Genomic DNA, 16,830 nt, shown 5'->3' with positions numbered 1-16,830 from the left:
GCCCCCGTCACACCAGCAACTTCAGACCTGCCCGCCCGGACGGGCCTCCCCAACGCAGAGAACGCCGTTCCAGCGCGCTGCCTCAATGACTTCCCCCTCCGTACACCTACGCTAAACAGTAACGATATCGCTAAATAAACTCCAATATCCCAGTCGCTAGGTACAAACAGTCCGTCCTGCTCTGAACTCGCCCTCCGTCCGCCCGGGGCTCTGCTGGGAAGACGATGCTAACTGCAGAAGCAATAGAAGTCCAAGGCACTAAAATATCCAGCAAGCATACTGGGAGAACAGACAAGTATTCAAGTACATTAATTTATACAATTTTACATTCACATTTATTTGTCTAATACGATGAAAATACAAAGGAAAAAGTTAAAGTGTCTCCAATAAGTATAAGGATATAGCTAGCTTTTTACCCCATTTTTTTCTTTTTAACTTTTTTAACCCTCTATATTCCACTCATTTTTAAACTACTGTTGTCCAACAACATTTATATATCACAGTGTTTCCACATCAAAACTGATGGTAAGTACATGTCCGCAGGGAACTTTTAAAAATTTTTTAAACAATTTAAATTGCTCTAATGCTGCAGTCAAAGCGTTAATATCTTACTTAAAGCAGTAATGACCTATCAAGCATGGGCTGCACTGCAAGTCCATTCGTGTCCCCCATCATTTCGAAGCCAGATACGATTGACTGGGGAGAGGGAGAGGAGGGGGATTTGGACAGCTTTTCGCCTGCTCTTGGTTCTTCAGGGAGAGATGAGAAGCGTGCTAAAGCCTCATGCTAGGATTCGGCTCTCCCACCTCAACACGTGTGGATTCAGCCTCGAACCAGAGAGAAATTTTACAGCAAGACCACATTAACTGACCCCGTGACTTCTCTTCACGGCTCTCGTTCCGAACGAGCCCCCGGTCAAAAGCACTGTCCCATCACAAGGATGCTGATCATCCTCCTCCCCCTTGAAAGCGTGTGGGGAAACTCCCTTTACAGAGAGCTGACAGCAATGGTTGGAAAAGAGAAATTCATTCCCAGTCTGGCAAGCTACCAGTTCATTGCAGCACTAGTAGTTGATACAGGGCCCCATTCTCCCTCCCCACGTCCTGTCCCGAGGTCTAGCCAGCACGGTCTCCGAGCGCGGCTAAGTGGTCCGCAGGTTGGACCCTGGAGGGTTGCTGATCGATTTTTGCAAATTGTTGATGTTGAAGCTTTGCAAAGATGCGGCACCTACAGGCTGGAACTGGCCGAGCGGTGGCTGCGCCGGACCACCCGTCCCACTCCACGGAGCAGCAAAAGACGCTGCTGGGTAACCGTACTGCTGCGGAGGGCACATAGCCTTTGTGAAGGGACCTAAAGAGGTAGCTGATGCTGCAGAGATGGGCGTAGCACCCAGGGAAGATGTCATAGAGATACAGAGCTGACCCGGTGCCGAGAATTTTCTTGCCATTCCAGGGCCCTGAAAGAAAACCCAGCCCCCAAGAAAAGTTACACAGCTGTCCTTAAAAACCCCAGGCTCACCCCTTGGTCCACAAGCCATTCCCAGTGGATGTTTACCAGAACACGCCACAGCCCTCCTCTTCAGCTATCCCCTTCCCTTCCGTGGCAGGAGATACGGCCCTGCACGCAAAAGGCATGGCCAATGGTTTTCTAGAGCAGTTGTCCGAGCTACACAGCAACTGTTCTCTACCTGCGTTTGACACCCTAATGAGATAGCAACAACACTGACGGTTTCTTACCGTAAATGCTCACGGATTACATCTTACCTCATAGCTGCTGTGCCCTTTGCCAACTTTCTTGCCAGACAGGTTCATGGCATCTCGGGCCCAGTTATCTACCAGCTTGTGCAGGTCATCGGTGAAAGTCCCTTTCCGGCTTGAGGCAATAGCAGCGGGCTGAGACTGGGGTGCTTGGCTGTTCACTGTAGCCCCGACTGTGTTAGTGCTGCTGGTCCCTACAAATACAAAAAAAAGGGGAATCAAAACTTCGGTTAAAGATCATCTTTCTCTAGTAAATTGAATAATTGTGGTAATGGTACATCAATAGAGAGCCAGTTAAAATGCCATGCAGATTAATTTTAAATTTCAATTCCAGGACACACAGAAGTGGGAACTACAAGGACTCCTACAGGCATTTTCCCAGAGTATTTCACAGATATGTTTACTTTTCAAGAAGTGCTGCAAGTAGTCCTCTTAAGAGGGGCATGGTAGCAGCCTACAGGTCTTTGTAAAGGAAAAGGGAGATTAGAATTCAGCACTGAATGACAGTACGGTCACGTCACTCTCTCATCCTACACCTTTTAGTTAGCAGCAACCACTATCGGCAGAGGTCAATTCCACCTTGGAGGACAATGCTGGATGCTGTACAATCAGCATTGCCAGCTGCTCTGTAGCAAATTATCTCCACTTTGTAAAATGAAGAGAAAAGTTCACCCAGATTACACAAAAAAGCCACAGTTAGAAACAGCGACTGTTGTTTCCAATAGCTGCCATACTTATGTTTTTGAGGATAACCAGATGGGACTGTCTTCATCCACCAAACAGCCAGGATCAGCAGGGGAAGTCTGCACTGCATTAAATTTTGCTTTTTGCCTCTGAAAGCATTTTTTTTTTGCCATTATGTTCAGATTTCCTATGTCAGAAGAACAAGCATTTCAGATGCAAACAACTCAGACGTGCTTTGACAAGTTTTTCTATTCATTGGGCTGACTGCAAGAACACAAAAAACCCTTCACATAAATACCAGGCTTCGGTTCTGCTAGAAAGCTTGCTGAACATTATCCTGTAGGGGAAAAAAAAAAAAAATCTAGCAGCTTTGTTTTAGATAGCCTTACTGTCCCCCTCACAATTACAAACACGCAACTGCACTCAAATTTAAGCTTTTCAAAGGCAGACCTCATAATAGGAATCAAAGAAATCGTATATTATCAAGTAAGCTTCCTAAATTCCCAGCAGCACTGCAAAGTATCCTCATTTACGGAGGTGGAAACGATGCTTAACCACTAGGGCAACAGACTACTTCTGAAGGACGTGGTAAAGGTGGAATGAATCTAGATTTTACAAATCCATTTATTACAAAACCAGTCAAATACAACAAAGTAAGTATCTGGCCACTGCAGCACTAAACCCAGCATTCCTTGCAAGCACACATCCTCACCTACTTGTTTCTCAAAGTTCCTCAAATGTTTCTACTTGCTCACTCTGAAGACCGCAACTGGGAAATCCAAGAAAACCTGAGTTTATTGCAGACATTTCTGAAGAAAACTGATTAAAAGTAGAGCACCAAAAATGCCAGCAATGAAAACCATCTCTCTATTTCAAAGGCCAAATGACGGAGTCGCTGTCTCTTGCCTGACAGCTACTTCATCTGTTCCACTTTTGCTGGCTATCAGCCACATTCCTTGCAACCACCGTTATCAAAGAACGAACTGGCTCCAAACCCCTGCAGGAATGTTTCATATTGAGGAGTGAATTAGGAAGGTGACGTACTTACTACGCAGAACAAATAAGCAAAGTGTTACTGCCTCTAGTAGTGCTGAGGAGGGAAGGATACGTATCCCTCCCACCAGTTCCAGCTCAAGCATGGAAGTGGCTCCCGGTCTGGGTGCCCGCAGGTGGGGCAGCGGTTGTTAGAGGCAGGCAGACGCATGCAACAGTACACACGGAAAGGAAAGAACAGGGCCCCCGACCAGGGTGTGCAGCTGCAGCTCAGGTGAAGAGTAAGAGGAACACGCTGTAAGGTGGCAAGGAAAATCTACAGTGAAGTAACAAGAACCTTAAGCATGCATCATGTGGAAAGGGCTCAGAATACAATTATTTAACAAGAGCAATTATGTGAAAGGTGGAATTAAAGACAAATGAGGCAAAAGCAGGAAAGAGGTACTCAGGGGGAGCTGCCAAAACCAGTAATAATCACATTCCACTGTGAGGGTTCATGCAGGGATTGACACACTTGCTCTCATCCTCTTCACGATGGCCAGTATCTGCCTTTGCTATTTCACATTTCCACTTTAATCAGTAAGCACACCGGATCCTGGACCTACGCTGGAGAGCTCCCTCAGGCCATGGAAGGGAGAGAATTAATCAAGGTATATACTACAGTGCATTCAGCTGAAGATGTGAAACACCATTTAGGAAAGTTTAAGAGTTTTGAAAAGGACTGGATTGGTTCAGGGTGGGAAAGGTGGGAGGTTGCGAGAGCTTTGTCTCCAAAAGTGATTTTGTTAGGGAGCTCCTGTCTCAGGTCACAGACAGACCAGTCCACACCATTACAGGTGAGCTATACAATTACTAAGGCTCCCATGTAATGTCAGTGTAAAAAAATGACTTCTCAGGAATTTCACACTTTAGCTGTGACGTAGTCACCACCTGCAGAAACTGCCATCCAGAAGAGTCTGAAAAGGAAGTGCTTCAACTTGCAGCATTCAATGGAAACAACCCCCCACATTCCTGCTCGGTCACAGCAGCCGTCCCCAGTTCTGCTCTGACATGAAGGATCTGAAGCGAAACAGGCTTCCCTCTCTCCAGCCTGCTAGCTACAATGTCTTCATTCTGCCCTTTTATTCCCCTCCCCCAAAAAAACCAGCAGTCAAAAGACACCTTTAAAACAGTCTTAAATGACGTGAGCACACACAGGCTTTTCTAAACATCTCTTGTTTTGGGAGACACGCTGGAAATCTCTGGTGGCTTACTCTTATTCTTCTAAAATGTTGAAGGAGTGTCTGCAATTGGATCCATCACTGAGGTGGCAAGCCCCATCAGATCTGTAAACAAACCAGCTGCTCAAAGGTACAACTCTAGCACATTACAGCGAGCAACTGACCCTGATGCTCAGTTTGCTCTCGTTAGCAATGAGCAAAGAGTTCCACAGTGAAGGTGAGGTTCTGCCTGCCCCCACTCGTCTGCAAGAGCAATAGCCAGACTATTCAATATACTAATGACAGAGGACACATTAGAGGGCATAACATAGACAGACAGATGCTGTGCTGGAGACAGAGTCAGGGAGGTAAGGCTTCAGTGACCAGAAAAAGCTGATGAATAGCTTTACAATCAGGAATCGGAGATAACAGAAATAAGATAATTACTACAGAGCTGGTTGCAAGGACAGACTTTTTTCACCATCTTCCCTGAAGCACAAAGAGAGAGTAATTTGTTAAAGGTAAGAGAAACAGTGAGAAATGTTTAGTATCAGCAAACAGTACAAAAAGCTTGGTGAGAAACAGAGGGGACAGCACAGCAGGGCTTTTGTAGTCACTACTGGGACATTCTAGGAAAAACCCGAAGACTGGTCTGACCCTTCAATCAGTTGCATTTTCAGAAAGAGAAGAGGCCCAGACTCCTACATTTATTCTTCAGAATTCCCAAACGGTAGTGAAGAATGTCAGGAGCCATTACCGTCACAACTCGCTGTTATCACCAAAGGAAAAACAAGTACATCTCCCACTTTTGTCAGGAGGTAGGGAGCATTTTACAACTGCCAAAGTTTGACCAGTTTACAACATGAGAAAGATTTCTTTGATAGGTCAAATGCTTTTAGTTTGTCACCCTATTTTCTCGGATCCATGGAACAGTTCAGACATTCCCTGCCAAGCTGTACCACTCTGTTTCTCCAGCTGCACAGTCGAAAGCGTCAATTACTGCACTGTTTCCTCAACACTGCTGATTCTAACCCAGCATCTTCTCCAGTTGTCACTCTCCACAACAGTCTGCAATAGCATTTCAAGGACAAGACTCCAGGAAGCAAGCAACCTGCAATAAGCCAAGCACCAGGCCAAGCTGCGCCATGCCAAGCATTACCTGTTTTTACAGGACAGCTACAACACGCTTTTGAAAAGGAATCCATTTCCCTCAGCACCAGTCCCATAGCAACAGATATATACATGCCAAAGCACTCTTATAGCCAGATGGTGGTCAATTTGCAGCAAGCCAAAGCCGTGTAAGTGATACTCTCAGATATTCACTTCATTGTCAATTCTAGAAATGGAACGGCTGTTCTTTATACTCCCTACCCCAAAAAAGGACAGGACAGGCTAAAAATTACGTTGAAGAGTTAGCTTCGGTAAGAATTTAACTTTTTCCAAGAAAGGAGCCATAAATCTTGAGATTGCAGATGTCAGTGCATATCTGCACGTTCATATACCTAGCAAAAACATTTAAAGCTGCTCAACTTGAAAAATTAGATACCATTAGTACTTAAATCCCCATCAATCCAATGGAGTAGGCTAGAGGTATCATTGCAAAACTGAACAGCCAGGAAAAAAAAGTCCCCTCCCTCTGAGTCATTCCCTTCCCAGAGGATGGAGCTGGTTGCATTGCAGCTGTCTCTGCAGAAGGCCAGGCCTAGTTCCTACACACAACTCTCCGGCTCAGCTCTGCTACTGCCCACTGCGGTGAGACAGATGCTACAGATGCGTGGTACTGTCATGCAGTGCAGCGACTGAAGGTCTCTCTACAGCACTTAAAGCTTTCTCCTATCAAGTCATTCCAGAGGGTGGGAAACAAATGTCAGACATTTAAGGAGTCCAGCCTGCAGAAGCAGCACGGGAGATATTGCAGCACTCCCAGTAAAAAGCATCACATCAGCAGCCTTGGCTCAAGCGTATCATTACTTCAATCACATCAGAAGTTTGAGGCTCTCTTGTAAATCTGGCCTAATGTAAGTACAAATGAAAGGAATTTGGAAAGGGCTGCAAGGTAACTCGTGAGGGTTGACAGGATGTCTGAAGATGCCTATTTACCCACCTTTACTGCTATTTGTTGCACATTTAGTGTATCTCCAATTCACAGGAAAAACTTCTAAACCTGGGCCTATTAGTCCGTAAGGATTTTTTTCAGTTTGCCTGAAAATATTCTGTAAGTATTTTTAAAACCCTCAACACTTCAATCTTTAGCTATCCATCTGCTAATGAACATAAGAAATCGGTATTAACTGCCTACAGGTGGCATCAACGCTCTGTACTGTAATCAGCACTAGTGCCGAGAACATGCAAAAACACATCCAGCTTGCACAGCAAGCATTCTGCTGGAGGAGGTCAACATATTCCCCCCCATCAGTTACAGTAGTGTCAACAAAGGAGGAATTTGGAAAAGAAATCTCCCTCACTGCTCCACTAGAAAGGCTACCTGCCCTCCAAGTCTCATGTCAGCTAACATATGCTGAAGCTTAATTACTAAGGCAAGCTGAAGGAAAATGCCCGTGCATCCACAACTTGTTAACTCGCCCCAGTTTCTGTCATTTCACTGAACTGTCCTGGAAGTTTCCACCAAAAGCTTAGAGAAAATAAATGCTTGTTATTACAAGTTTAACAACAGAGAATACCTAACATGAGAACCCAAACTTCTAAAGGTGTGCTAAGAGCAGCTCAGCTGAGCCATGGGATGGGAGGGAATACAAGGTGGCAGATGAGAATGGGCTGCATGAAACAGATCCAAGCAGCAGAAAAAAAAAAAAAAAAAAAAAAACAAAAAACCAAAAAGACAAAACAAAAAACAGACAAGGAAGGAGTAAAGGTGTTACACACAAAGAGCCAAGCAGGGCGTACTCAGAAATCGGGTCCTCCTGCCACCAGGCTTGAACGTCACTCTCTCAGATGCACAGTTAAACTTCGCACAGCCTGTGAGAAAACAAAAACGGGAAGAACAGAGAAAGGAGAGGAGAAGAGACAGAACACCACTACAAGATGTTAGCAACTTGAGGTTGGAAGGGTGAAATGCATTAACATGACACACAAGAATAAGCCTCAAAGTGTGGACCAAAGAGTATGTAGACAATATACGGAGTGAAGAGACTCCTTCCAGTACCTCCAGACATTAGGCCGCGTTTGCAGCGTTACAACAAGGTTGCATTCTATAGGGAAACCAAATCCTGGCAAAAGTATCTAATTATAAAACGATGCTGCACAACTCTAGATACAGGGGGATGATTCAAGTAGCTCCAAAATACTTGAAACAGTTCATTTAAAAAAACCTCTCTAGAAAATCTTCCAAAAAGTCTGTTTCCATTTTCTGTCTGTAATTCTCCAATTTCAGCAAAAACATGTATTAGAATTGATGTATTCAATCAGTCTATGGCAAAGCTTTTCAAAAAGATGTTCAAGAGGAAAAAAAAACCTGGAACAGCTAAGTTCAGAGAAGTAAAGGAATCAAGCAATCACCCCCTTAATGACTGGCAAGCAAAAAAGCCTTCCCTACCAAATAAATCAGAGCTATGTCTAAGAAATTATTTGGTAACATACTAACTAATAACAAGCAATCCACAACTTGAATAACCTGAGTAAATGAACAATTTATTATTCCTACCATTCCATCCTCCTACACTAACTCTTTCTTCCGGACTAATTCTTTAACACACAACTGCAGAACACAAGCATTTTCTACCTTTTATTGTTAAAAATTCCACTGACAGAAACAGCCAAAGCAGTTTGGAAGTCTAAAAGGACTCCGAGTCTTCAGAAATGTCCTACCATTTCAGTTATCTGTGAACACCAAAGCTGCTCTGCCCCATCCTTAGTCTCAATTCACATTTCTAACACCCCATTTCTCATCTGTCCCCTCATCCTTTCAGCCAATACCTTTCCCCCAGTCAGCAGAACATTGCTTGCCACCACCATACTGCACTCTTTTGTATTGTCCTTGGTGCTTTCATTACAGCAGACAGGGCCACGCGCTATCTACTCATTACTTCAACAACCTCACACTTCACCTGTGTGAGGAAGTAGAAATCTAGTTGCAAAACACACCCTTATCAGCCTCCACACATAGGTTGGAGACTACCAATCCACTTTACACTGTGTATTAAAAATCAGTGTCATCAAGGTGATCGTTCATTCACCAGTAACAAAGGTGCAAGACTCGACACTAATTCCATTTAAAGTCTTACCTTGGCCTGGTGCCGAAAGGCTTGGTACCGAAAGGGCACCATCACTGGTAAAGGCAGAGTAGAGATTTTCACTAGAAGGTGAAGGTTTGAGGGGCTGTAACAAATGGTTCTGCCCAGTCTCTGGCACACTACCAGGAGGATGAAGAGTCTGCTGTGGGGGCAAGACTGATGGTGCACTTTGAGTTGACAGATTGCCTAGAGGAAGAAGGAAGGCAAAAAGTCGTTCAACGTTTCAGTTTCCCTACATCATTTTCAAAGCTTCTGTCATTGTTCCCAAGGGACAAGAGAAAAAACAGGAAAGTTTGACTGGAATGTTTACTAGGAAGTGAAGTCACTACCAAGTAACTCAGATGATCAGTTGAGCTATTACACTAGTGATACAGGAAAAAGTGCTGTGGTGGGGGAAAAGAAAAGGGTATCATCCTCTGGTCAAGCATGACAATTGAGGCAAGAGAGGGGGAGGCAGGGGGAGGGAACTACTCCAGTTTCTGAGAAAGCAGTAAGACAGAAAAATTCTTATTTACTTAAGTTTTAAGGCAACTCTGTGCTAGCTCACTGTCACATGCTCACACATAGCTCCCCTATCATATAACAAAACACAAGTGAGCAGCCAGGGAGACTGGATACAGAAACTGTGGCATGACATGGAATTACCAAAGTGAATGTGCAGGAAGCAGTAACAAATATTTCTGCTCGTAGGGCTGGCCCTCCAATATTGTTTACTCCAATGCTACAGGATTTGAGACACATCTGCAATTACCCAGCAAGCATCTGACATCCATGTCATTCAAACAGTAAACAATTATTTTTCCAAGTTCTGTTTATTATAAAATGGTTTTAGTAAGAAAGGAAGCCTTGACAATTGAAGCTGTTTCTCAATTTGTAAGTAAAAAATTGCAATTCCATTAAAAAAAATCACTACGTTAACATCCATCAACTGTGACTGAGTTTCTCAAGTGTAAGGACACTACTAATACCATGCTTAAGTGCTACTAAAGTAGGGAGAAAAAAAAAAAATCTCTGAAGATGACTGAAGAGACCAGCCCAATTCTGCAAAATCAGTTTCAGGAGGCAACAAGGGCAGTTTATCTTTTTTTTTTAAAAAAAAAGAAAGAAAAAAAATCAAAGTTTTCCCCCACACTGTAAATTTACAGTTTTCTTCCTAGTCAGAGCCCTATGACTAATCTCTAAAAAATACAAATCACAACTTCAAAACTGCTCTTACAGAACAATGTAACAGTACCTTTTAGTAGATTGCAAAAGTCACAGGCAAGACTACCAAATAGCAAAAGCAATTTAAAAAATGATCTAGTAATCCAGGCAGTGGAGGAACTGGGACACACATCCCCCTCCAAAAGACAAGACAGAGACACAAACACAGATCTAAGAATGAGAGATGGTACCTTGTCTGTGTTATCTACTCAAAAAATTGAAGAAAGTCTTACCTGAGAGCTGAGGGCTCTTATTTCCCTGGGAGCTGCTACGACTGGACTTGCTGCTTTTTCCTTTAGTAGGTCGTCTCCTCCTTCCTGAAAGGGGTGCAGCCGGGGGAATAATTACTGCAGGTGGGGCCTTTCCCAATTTCATGTATAGTGACTCAATCTCCTGCTTTTGGCGACTCTGCAGCTCCTGGATCTCTTTAAGGTGCCTAACAAGTTACAAAAGAGTATGACTTACAAAAATTGTATGTATATACATGCATCTGTACAATCTCTCACCTCCAGTCAAGCTTGACCAGCTTCTTTGGTCAAACTCCCATTAACATTTAAGAACGGAGGAAATACATCTTTTCCAAAAATAACCACTGAACACACATGGCAGAACACTTGCCATTTTCCATTGTGCCCTAACCCTGGCTAGAATTCCAACACAAAGTTCCCAACACTATAATCATAAAACCAGAATAAATGGAAGCACAAACAAGAACATACACCTACTGTAGAAGATCAAATCATCCAGCATTAAAATGCTACAGGAATAGCTAGATTAACTCATTTTCTGAGATATATGGCCTTGGAGACTTCTACATTTGTATAACCTCACGGTTTTTTCAGAGCAGTTGCATACACAAGACTTAAAATTGCTAGCTGCCCTAAAAAAATATTCAACTTTCAGTACAAATAAATTAGTAGGTCACATTGCTTTATTTTTTTTTTTCTAAGCCAACAAGGATTCTTCAGGAAAAAGAGAACCATTAGAAATGTCAGAAATGCATATTAGAAATGCAGAGAGTTGTGTGTCATTTTCAAATCAGACACCACTATTCCACTAAATACTAAACTTCAGCGATATGCAAAAGCTTCTATACATCTGCAGTCTTATCCACAGTGCAGCAATCAATCTACATATAAACACATATAACAAGGTTACAGGTTAGAAAATTAAGCACAGCAAATGCGTATATACTTTTTTTGTTATAATTACACACTACTTTCCCACTAAAGAATCTTACTTTCCACATAAACACTGACAATGGGTCCTGACACTTAGCAAAGGTTGAGTCTTTTAAGAAGTTTACTTTCGCTCTTTATGAAAAGTACAGATGAAATTCATGTTAATCCTGTTACATATATTTCATACATGACCACACAAGGAAAAAAGCCTTACTTCTCCCGTAACCGACGGAGTTCCAATTTCAAGTCTTCATCTTCAATATCCGACTCATTGTCGCTGCTCATGTAGGAAGAGTTGAATGAGTTGCTAAGGCTCTGAACAGGGAGGCTGATCTTCGACCCCAGAGGCTGGAGGGAGTCTGGGCTCCCTGAGCCGTCATCCAAATCCTTAGCCATCCCGCTTAAGAAGGCAGCCTCTGGTTCAGAGGACGGACCATTCATGTGTGGGGACTGCCTTGACTCCAACTCTTTCTTTGGAGCTGCAGCTGAAGAAGCAACTTGTTCCAAGTCCACAGAGAGAGGAAGAGTCATTGGCTCTTTCACTGCACAGCTGACCTCATCCTGAGTCTTTGACACCGAAAAGCGCCCCACTCGATCCGTTGTTGTTGTTACCTGAAAGCGTCCGACCTTAGTAGGCTGACCAACATCTACCGGTAACTGCAGCACAGGAACTGTCTGAGGAATGCCATCTACCACATCCAAGGAAGAGTCAGCGACAGCCTCGCTTTTCCGACTGCCAGCCTGCTTTACCAGTGTACTCTCTGGGCTACTGCCAGAAAGAGATGAAGAATCAGTGGAGGTGGTTTCAAATTGCACCGGCTTAGTTTCAGGTTTGTCACCCGCTTTTAGCACATCATCCACTGCCACGGATACCTAGAATAGAAATGCAATCATGCAGACTTTCTTAGTTCTTCCTTAACATGATGCTTTTATTTACCTTAATAGTAAGATGCATCCAAGAGGGAAAAATAACTTGTTTCCTCAGTATGCCACAAAGCAAGCTACTGCTTGCCTCCAAGTAACAAACTGCCACAGTAAATAGTACTTCTAAGTAATCTGGAGGATTAACTCCAAGAAACACAGCAGATTCAGAGAGGACTTCCTTCACAAACAGGACATGATACAGTGAACATCTGAGCATCGTTAGCCAAAAAGCAGCTAGCATTAAAGACCAAGGCCAACAGTTACACAGCTAAGGCCAGACACGATGAAATGCTGTATTCACAATTCTAGACCTGCATAATCTAGTGCAATCTCTGCCCTGAATGAAAACAGCGTCTGCTCAAAGCACTGCATTCACAAGCTCAACATGGACATTTTCTCCCAACAGAAAAGCCCACCACGAGGCACACTGAGCTCGCACTATGGAGAAACTGCTCAGCGAAGATCCTGTATCAACAACCAAACCAGTTTAACATCTCCTACCTGAAACCGTCCCATCTTAAGAACCCCAGCTCCTGCTGTGGTAGCCATAGCACTGCTCTCTCCACCACATGATACTGAAGCTAAAGAAAAAGGAGAATGGGATTAAGAAGAAAATGAGCAACAAATTATTTGAACTCCAACCATTTGTTTTTATATACTTCAAACTCAACTATCAGTTAACTCCTACAGGCCTTTGGATTCATGGAACCTGATCTCTTTTTTCAACTTTACCAGATAGAATATCAAACTGCAACACTGAAGTGAAGCGTTTTTCTATAAAGTTTCCCTGTACAGTTTGCTTGCTAAAAGTGCACTTTTTGATAGCAGTAAAAAAAGCGCCCTGATTTCAAACAGGGATGTGAAATAGCCAAAGAATGAAAAAACAGAACTGAAATTTATGTAAGAAAAAACTTACTTGAATTCAATACCCACACTGACTACCTAAATTTCACAAACGCTGTGGACAATTTATTAATAGAAAAGTGGTTAAGTTGAAGAAATGCTATAAACCACATTTACTCAAAGCAGTCCATCTGAAGCTTTCCAAGCTGGATTCTTAGGTGTCAGCTCCTAATTTTGTTGCTGTATGCACTGGCAGTATAAGGTTACAAAGCCGAGAAATAACATTCTATTTTTAGATCAGTTCTATTGGACAGCTTGCTGTGTTTATTAAGCGACTTCCCAGTTTGTTTATTTTTACCTTCTAAACTTTAGTAGGCAAAAACCAACTCATTTTCTAGCAGATAAATGAGTTCTATGGTATACTTCACTAGCAACATACCAAAATGGGAGTATTTTATTTTCCTAATGGTTTTATTAGCTTTTGAAGGTTTGCCATTGAACTTCAGAGGCACATGCAAGTTAAATAATGTTGACTAGATAGTTCAGAAATAATCTTAGTACCACACTAACAGTTTCTTTTAAAAAAGGAAGATTTTTAAAATTAAAACAATTAGGGGACAGGACAGTCAGACTATTTTGCAAGTTGTTTGGTATCCACCCCACCCCAACAACTGAACTCATTTAGATTTGAAAGTCATTGATCATCCAGTCAACCTCCAGTTGTTCTAAAGCAGCCAGAAGGGAGTCTGGTTTTCCTACTACCTTTCTTAAATTTTTAGTAGTTTAACCTTCATTTCTCTCTTTAAATAGAAAGGAAACACTCTTAGGTTAGGAAGAGGTATCCTACATATAGAACACAGCACACTGATGCGAAAGGAGAGTTTTACTGTTGTTGCCAAGAACATAAACACGAGACAGAAAACAGTTCCTTCAAATCCTGAAGCTGCACCTTAGCAGCATACTGGAGATTCTTTGCAAATCTTAATTTAGCATTTTGTGCAGCTTTAAATCGTAAACGAGTTACTATAATATGCATATATCATTCCTCTCTCCTGGCCTACAGTGGAAAATTTCAGTCTAGTTACTAAAACCTAGTATGATCCTTAAGGAATTGCCATTGTATGACTTACTAAAAAAGCCTATATCCTTCCAAGTTGCTAGTCCGTTCAATTTTGGATTATATCTCCATGCTGAGAAACCATCTAAAATAATCAAGGTTGTCTTACCATCCTTCAGAGACTGTGTTGCTGTGGACACCAGCCCGGTAACCGTTGTAGATGCTACTGAGGGCACAGACTACAGGTTCAAGAGGGAAAACAAAATAAAATTAAAAGAATTAGCAGTTTGATTGAATGCCAACAAATCCACCATACTGCATATCACATAATCTTTTATGTCCACCAGTGTCAAAGTATGACCCACAACAAGATGAATGCAAGAGTTTCTAACCTCCAAAGCAAGCAACATCAGCAAGAGATTTTACACACTACAACCCCAAGGCTGTGAGCAGAACAGCCCCTTTTGCTTTGCAGAAGTAATCCATAAGTAGCCACTTGGAGATCACAATGTCAATCATCATCTTCATTTTGTATCGAAATTTATTATTATAGTCTTTTAAAATTTCAGATCCGCACTTTAAACATCCCTCCCAAATTAAGACTGACATATCACATACTGCTTGTTTGGTGCTCTTTCCCCTTATTCCATAGTCACTTCCCCTTCTAGTTCAGTGACATTAATGACATCACCAGAAAAGCTGGATTAAGAACTATTACCAAAACCAGCTTCAGGAAATATTAACCTATTGCAACATACAAATTTTTTCCTATTTTGGTTGACTCAGTCCCACAAACTGGAATATGACTCTTCATTTTTATTTTTAAAAGTCTAAAGACTGGTGTATTGATATTAAAGGCTGTGACCCAAGAGCATGACCTTGAGAAAACACTGGAGTCTTTCAAGACTAGTAACTGCCCACATTGCAAACGTACACAGGCAGGAGCAGATGTCACTGGAACGGTCTCTGGACTAAGGGTCCTTCTCAGCTTAGCATCCAGATCTTCCAGTGGCTGCTGGGACTGATGAGAAAGAGAAGAGTAAATAGCTGTCCCAGCTCAGGAGAAATACATCACATTTGAGAAACAGCCATGTTTAATACTAAAATTTAAAGCAGCCAGTACAGCTTACATATTTCTATCATGTTCCCTTCCTACATATTTACATTTACCATGTATAGCACAGTAAGACTGGAAGCAATTTAAGCAACACATTTAGTAAAAAGTAGAAAAGCAGCATTAACTGGAACTTCTGTTTTTCCTGAAGTTAGCATGAAGTTGGCTTTCCGACTCTTAAGAACTGACCAAAGATGCTACAAGACTCCAAGTTCTACATTTTTTGGTTGGAAGATAACAGACATAATTTGTATTATGGATTATCTAAAATCCTGAAGTAAGAAAGTCAAGGGGGGAGGGGGAAAGGGGAATCACAGAAAAATTCAAAAAGATGCCCATAATTTCAAAAGCAAGCATGGATAAAGCAAGATTGAGGACAACACAAATTAAAAAAAAAAAAAAAAAAAAAAACAAAAAAACCCCCAAAAAACCACAAAACCAAAACCAAACCCAATGCACTTACAAGTTCCCTCAAAGAAGCTATCTGGATGGATTGACTTGAAGAGGAAAAAGGGAAAGGGGGCAGAGTCTCTCTCAGGCAGGCTTATTACTTAGATTTCAGCTGTTTGAGTCGGCATCCAAGATGATTTTCAAACTTGGCCAATTGAATTGGGGAGGGGAAGAGAAGAATAATTACCTAAAAATATCTTGAAGATAAGAAAAGTTTGGATTCACTCAAAATTAATTAGTCCCATATCCCTAAGATACATATGGAAGAAGAAAGTGTTGGCAGATGTCACTAAGTTGCAATTCTGACCCTATGGAGTAGAAATTTCCGTCCAACTTTAGCATCATTAATCTTTCCAAGTCTTCTAAATTAAAAAGCTAGATCTGTTTTTAGAACTGAAGCTGAGGTAATGGCAACATAAAAACATTACCTTCCACTTCCAAGAAACTGGAAGTTAGAGATACACAATAGCATAAAGATACTTTCAACAGGTTGCCAGGATCACATTCTTCCTGAATTGTGGATTTCAAAACACAACCAAAAAACCTAAGGACAATAAACCCTGTAATAATTCCATCCAAATAATAATAATAAAAAAGAGCACAAGAAGATGCAGACTTCTATGACTCCATTCAGAAATCCAAATGCTTAAGCAGACAAGTGAGCTAATTTAATTCAATAATACTGTAAAATAAAGAGGACATTTCACCTGAAATACTGTATAATTCTCATCACTTACACTCACAAGAAGTATTTGCTTCAAAGTAAACAAAGAGTTGAGACATCAGAATGATCAGGAAATAAAGATTTCCTTTTGGAACGATGGTACCAAAATGAAGCTTGAAAAATTAAATCTAAATACACTTCAAAAAGCAATTAAGGGATAAACAGAACAGGTATTTAAGACTAAGGAACAAACTGTCCAAAACTGGTCTTGAGATGACACCTACTTTGTCTGCAAATTAGGAGCCTAGTACTAAGGAAAGAAAAAAAAAAAGTTGTGTAATGAGCTACTGACAGAAGCAGTGAGGAAAGCAAGCCTATCTACTTTAAGACAAGCCAGTAATTTTTCAGATAGCAGCAAATGCTCTTAAGAGCCAATTAGATTTGATCCAGTTGGTCTCCTCCAATTTTGTGTCACTCCTAGACAGGCTTTAGAGTTCAAATGAGAGGTGAA

General features: G+C 41.8%; 1 protein-coding gene across 2 annotated transcripts in view; it reads right to left on the bottom strand.

The window, feature by feature from the left end:
- Positions 1-22: 22 nt before the first annotated feature.
- Positions 23-16,830, bottom strand: part of WNK1 (WNK lysine deficient protein kinase 1) — a 105,276-nt gene continuing 88,468 nt past the window's right edge. For both annotated transcript variants that reach the window (XM_075705894.1, XM_075705888.1), the window contains 8 exons: positions 15,026-15,112; positions 14,261-14,330; positions 12,693-12,772; positions 11,482-12,140; positions 10,320-10,522; positions 8,875-9,069; positions 1,764-1,951; positions 23-1,456 (listed from right to left, as the gene is read on the bottom strand). In XM_075705894.1, the coding sequence (XP_075562009.1) occupies positions 1,142-1,456; positions 1,764-1,951; positions 8,875-9,069; positions 10,320-10,522; positions 11,482-12,140; positions 12,693-12,772; positions 14,261-14,330; positions 15,026-15,112 (1,797 nt within the window). In that variant the 3' untranslated portion in view covers positions 23-1,141. The remainder of the gene's footprint in view (positions 1,457-1,763; positions 1,952-8,874; positions 9,070-10,319; positions 10,523-11,481; positions 12,141-12,692; positions 12,773-14,260; positions 14,331-15,025; positions 15,113-16,830) is intronic.

Source organism: Pelecanus crispus, chromosome 1 (assembly GCF_030463565.1).
Source record: "Pelecanus crispus isolate bPelCri1 chromosome 1, bPelCri1.pri, whole genome shotgun sequence".
Taxonomy (NCBI): Eukaryota; Metazoa; Chordata; class Aves; order Pelecaniformes; family Pelecanidae; genus Pelecanus; species Pelecanus crispus.
The sequence above is the reverse complement of the archived record's forward strand: the minus strand, read 5'-3'. Positions and strand labels throughout refer to the sequence as shown.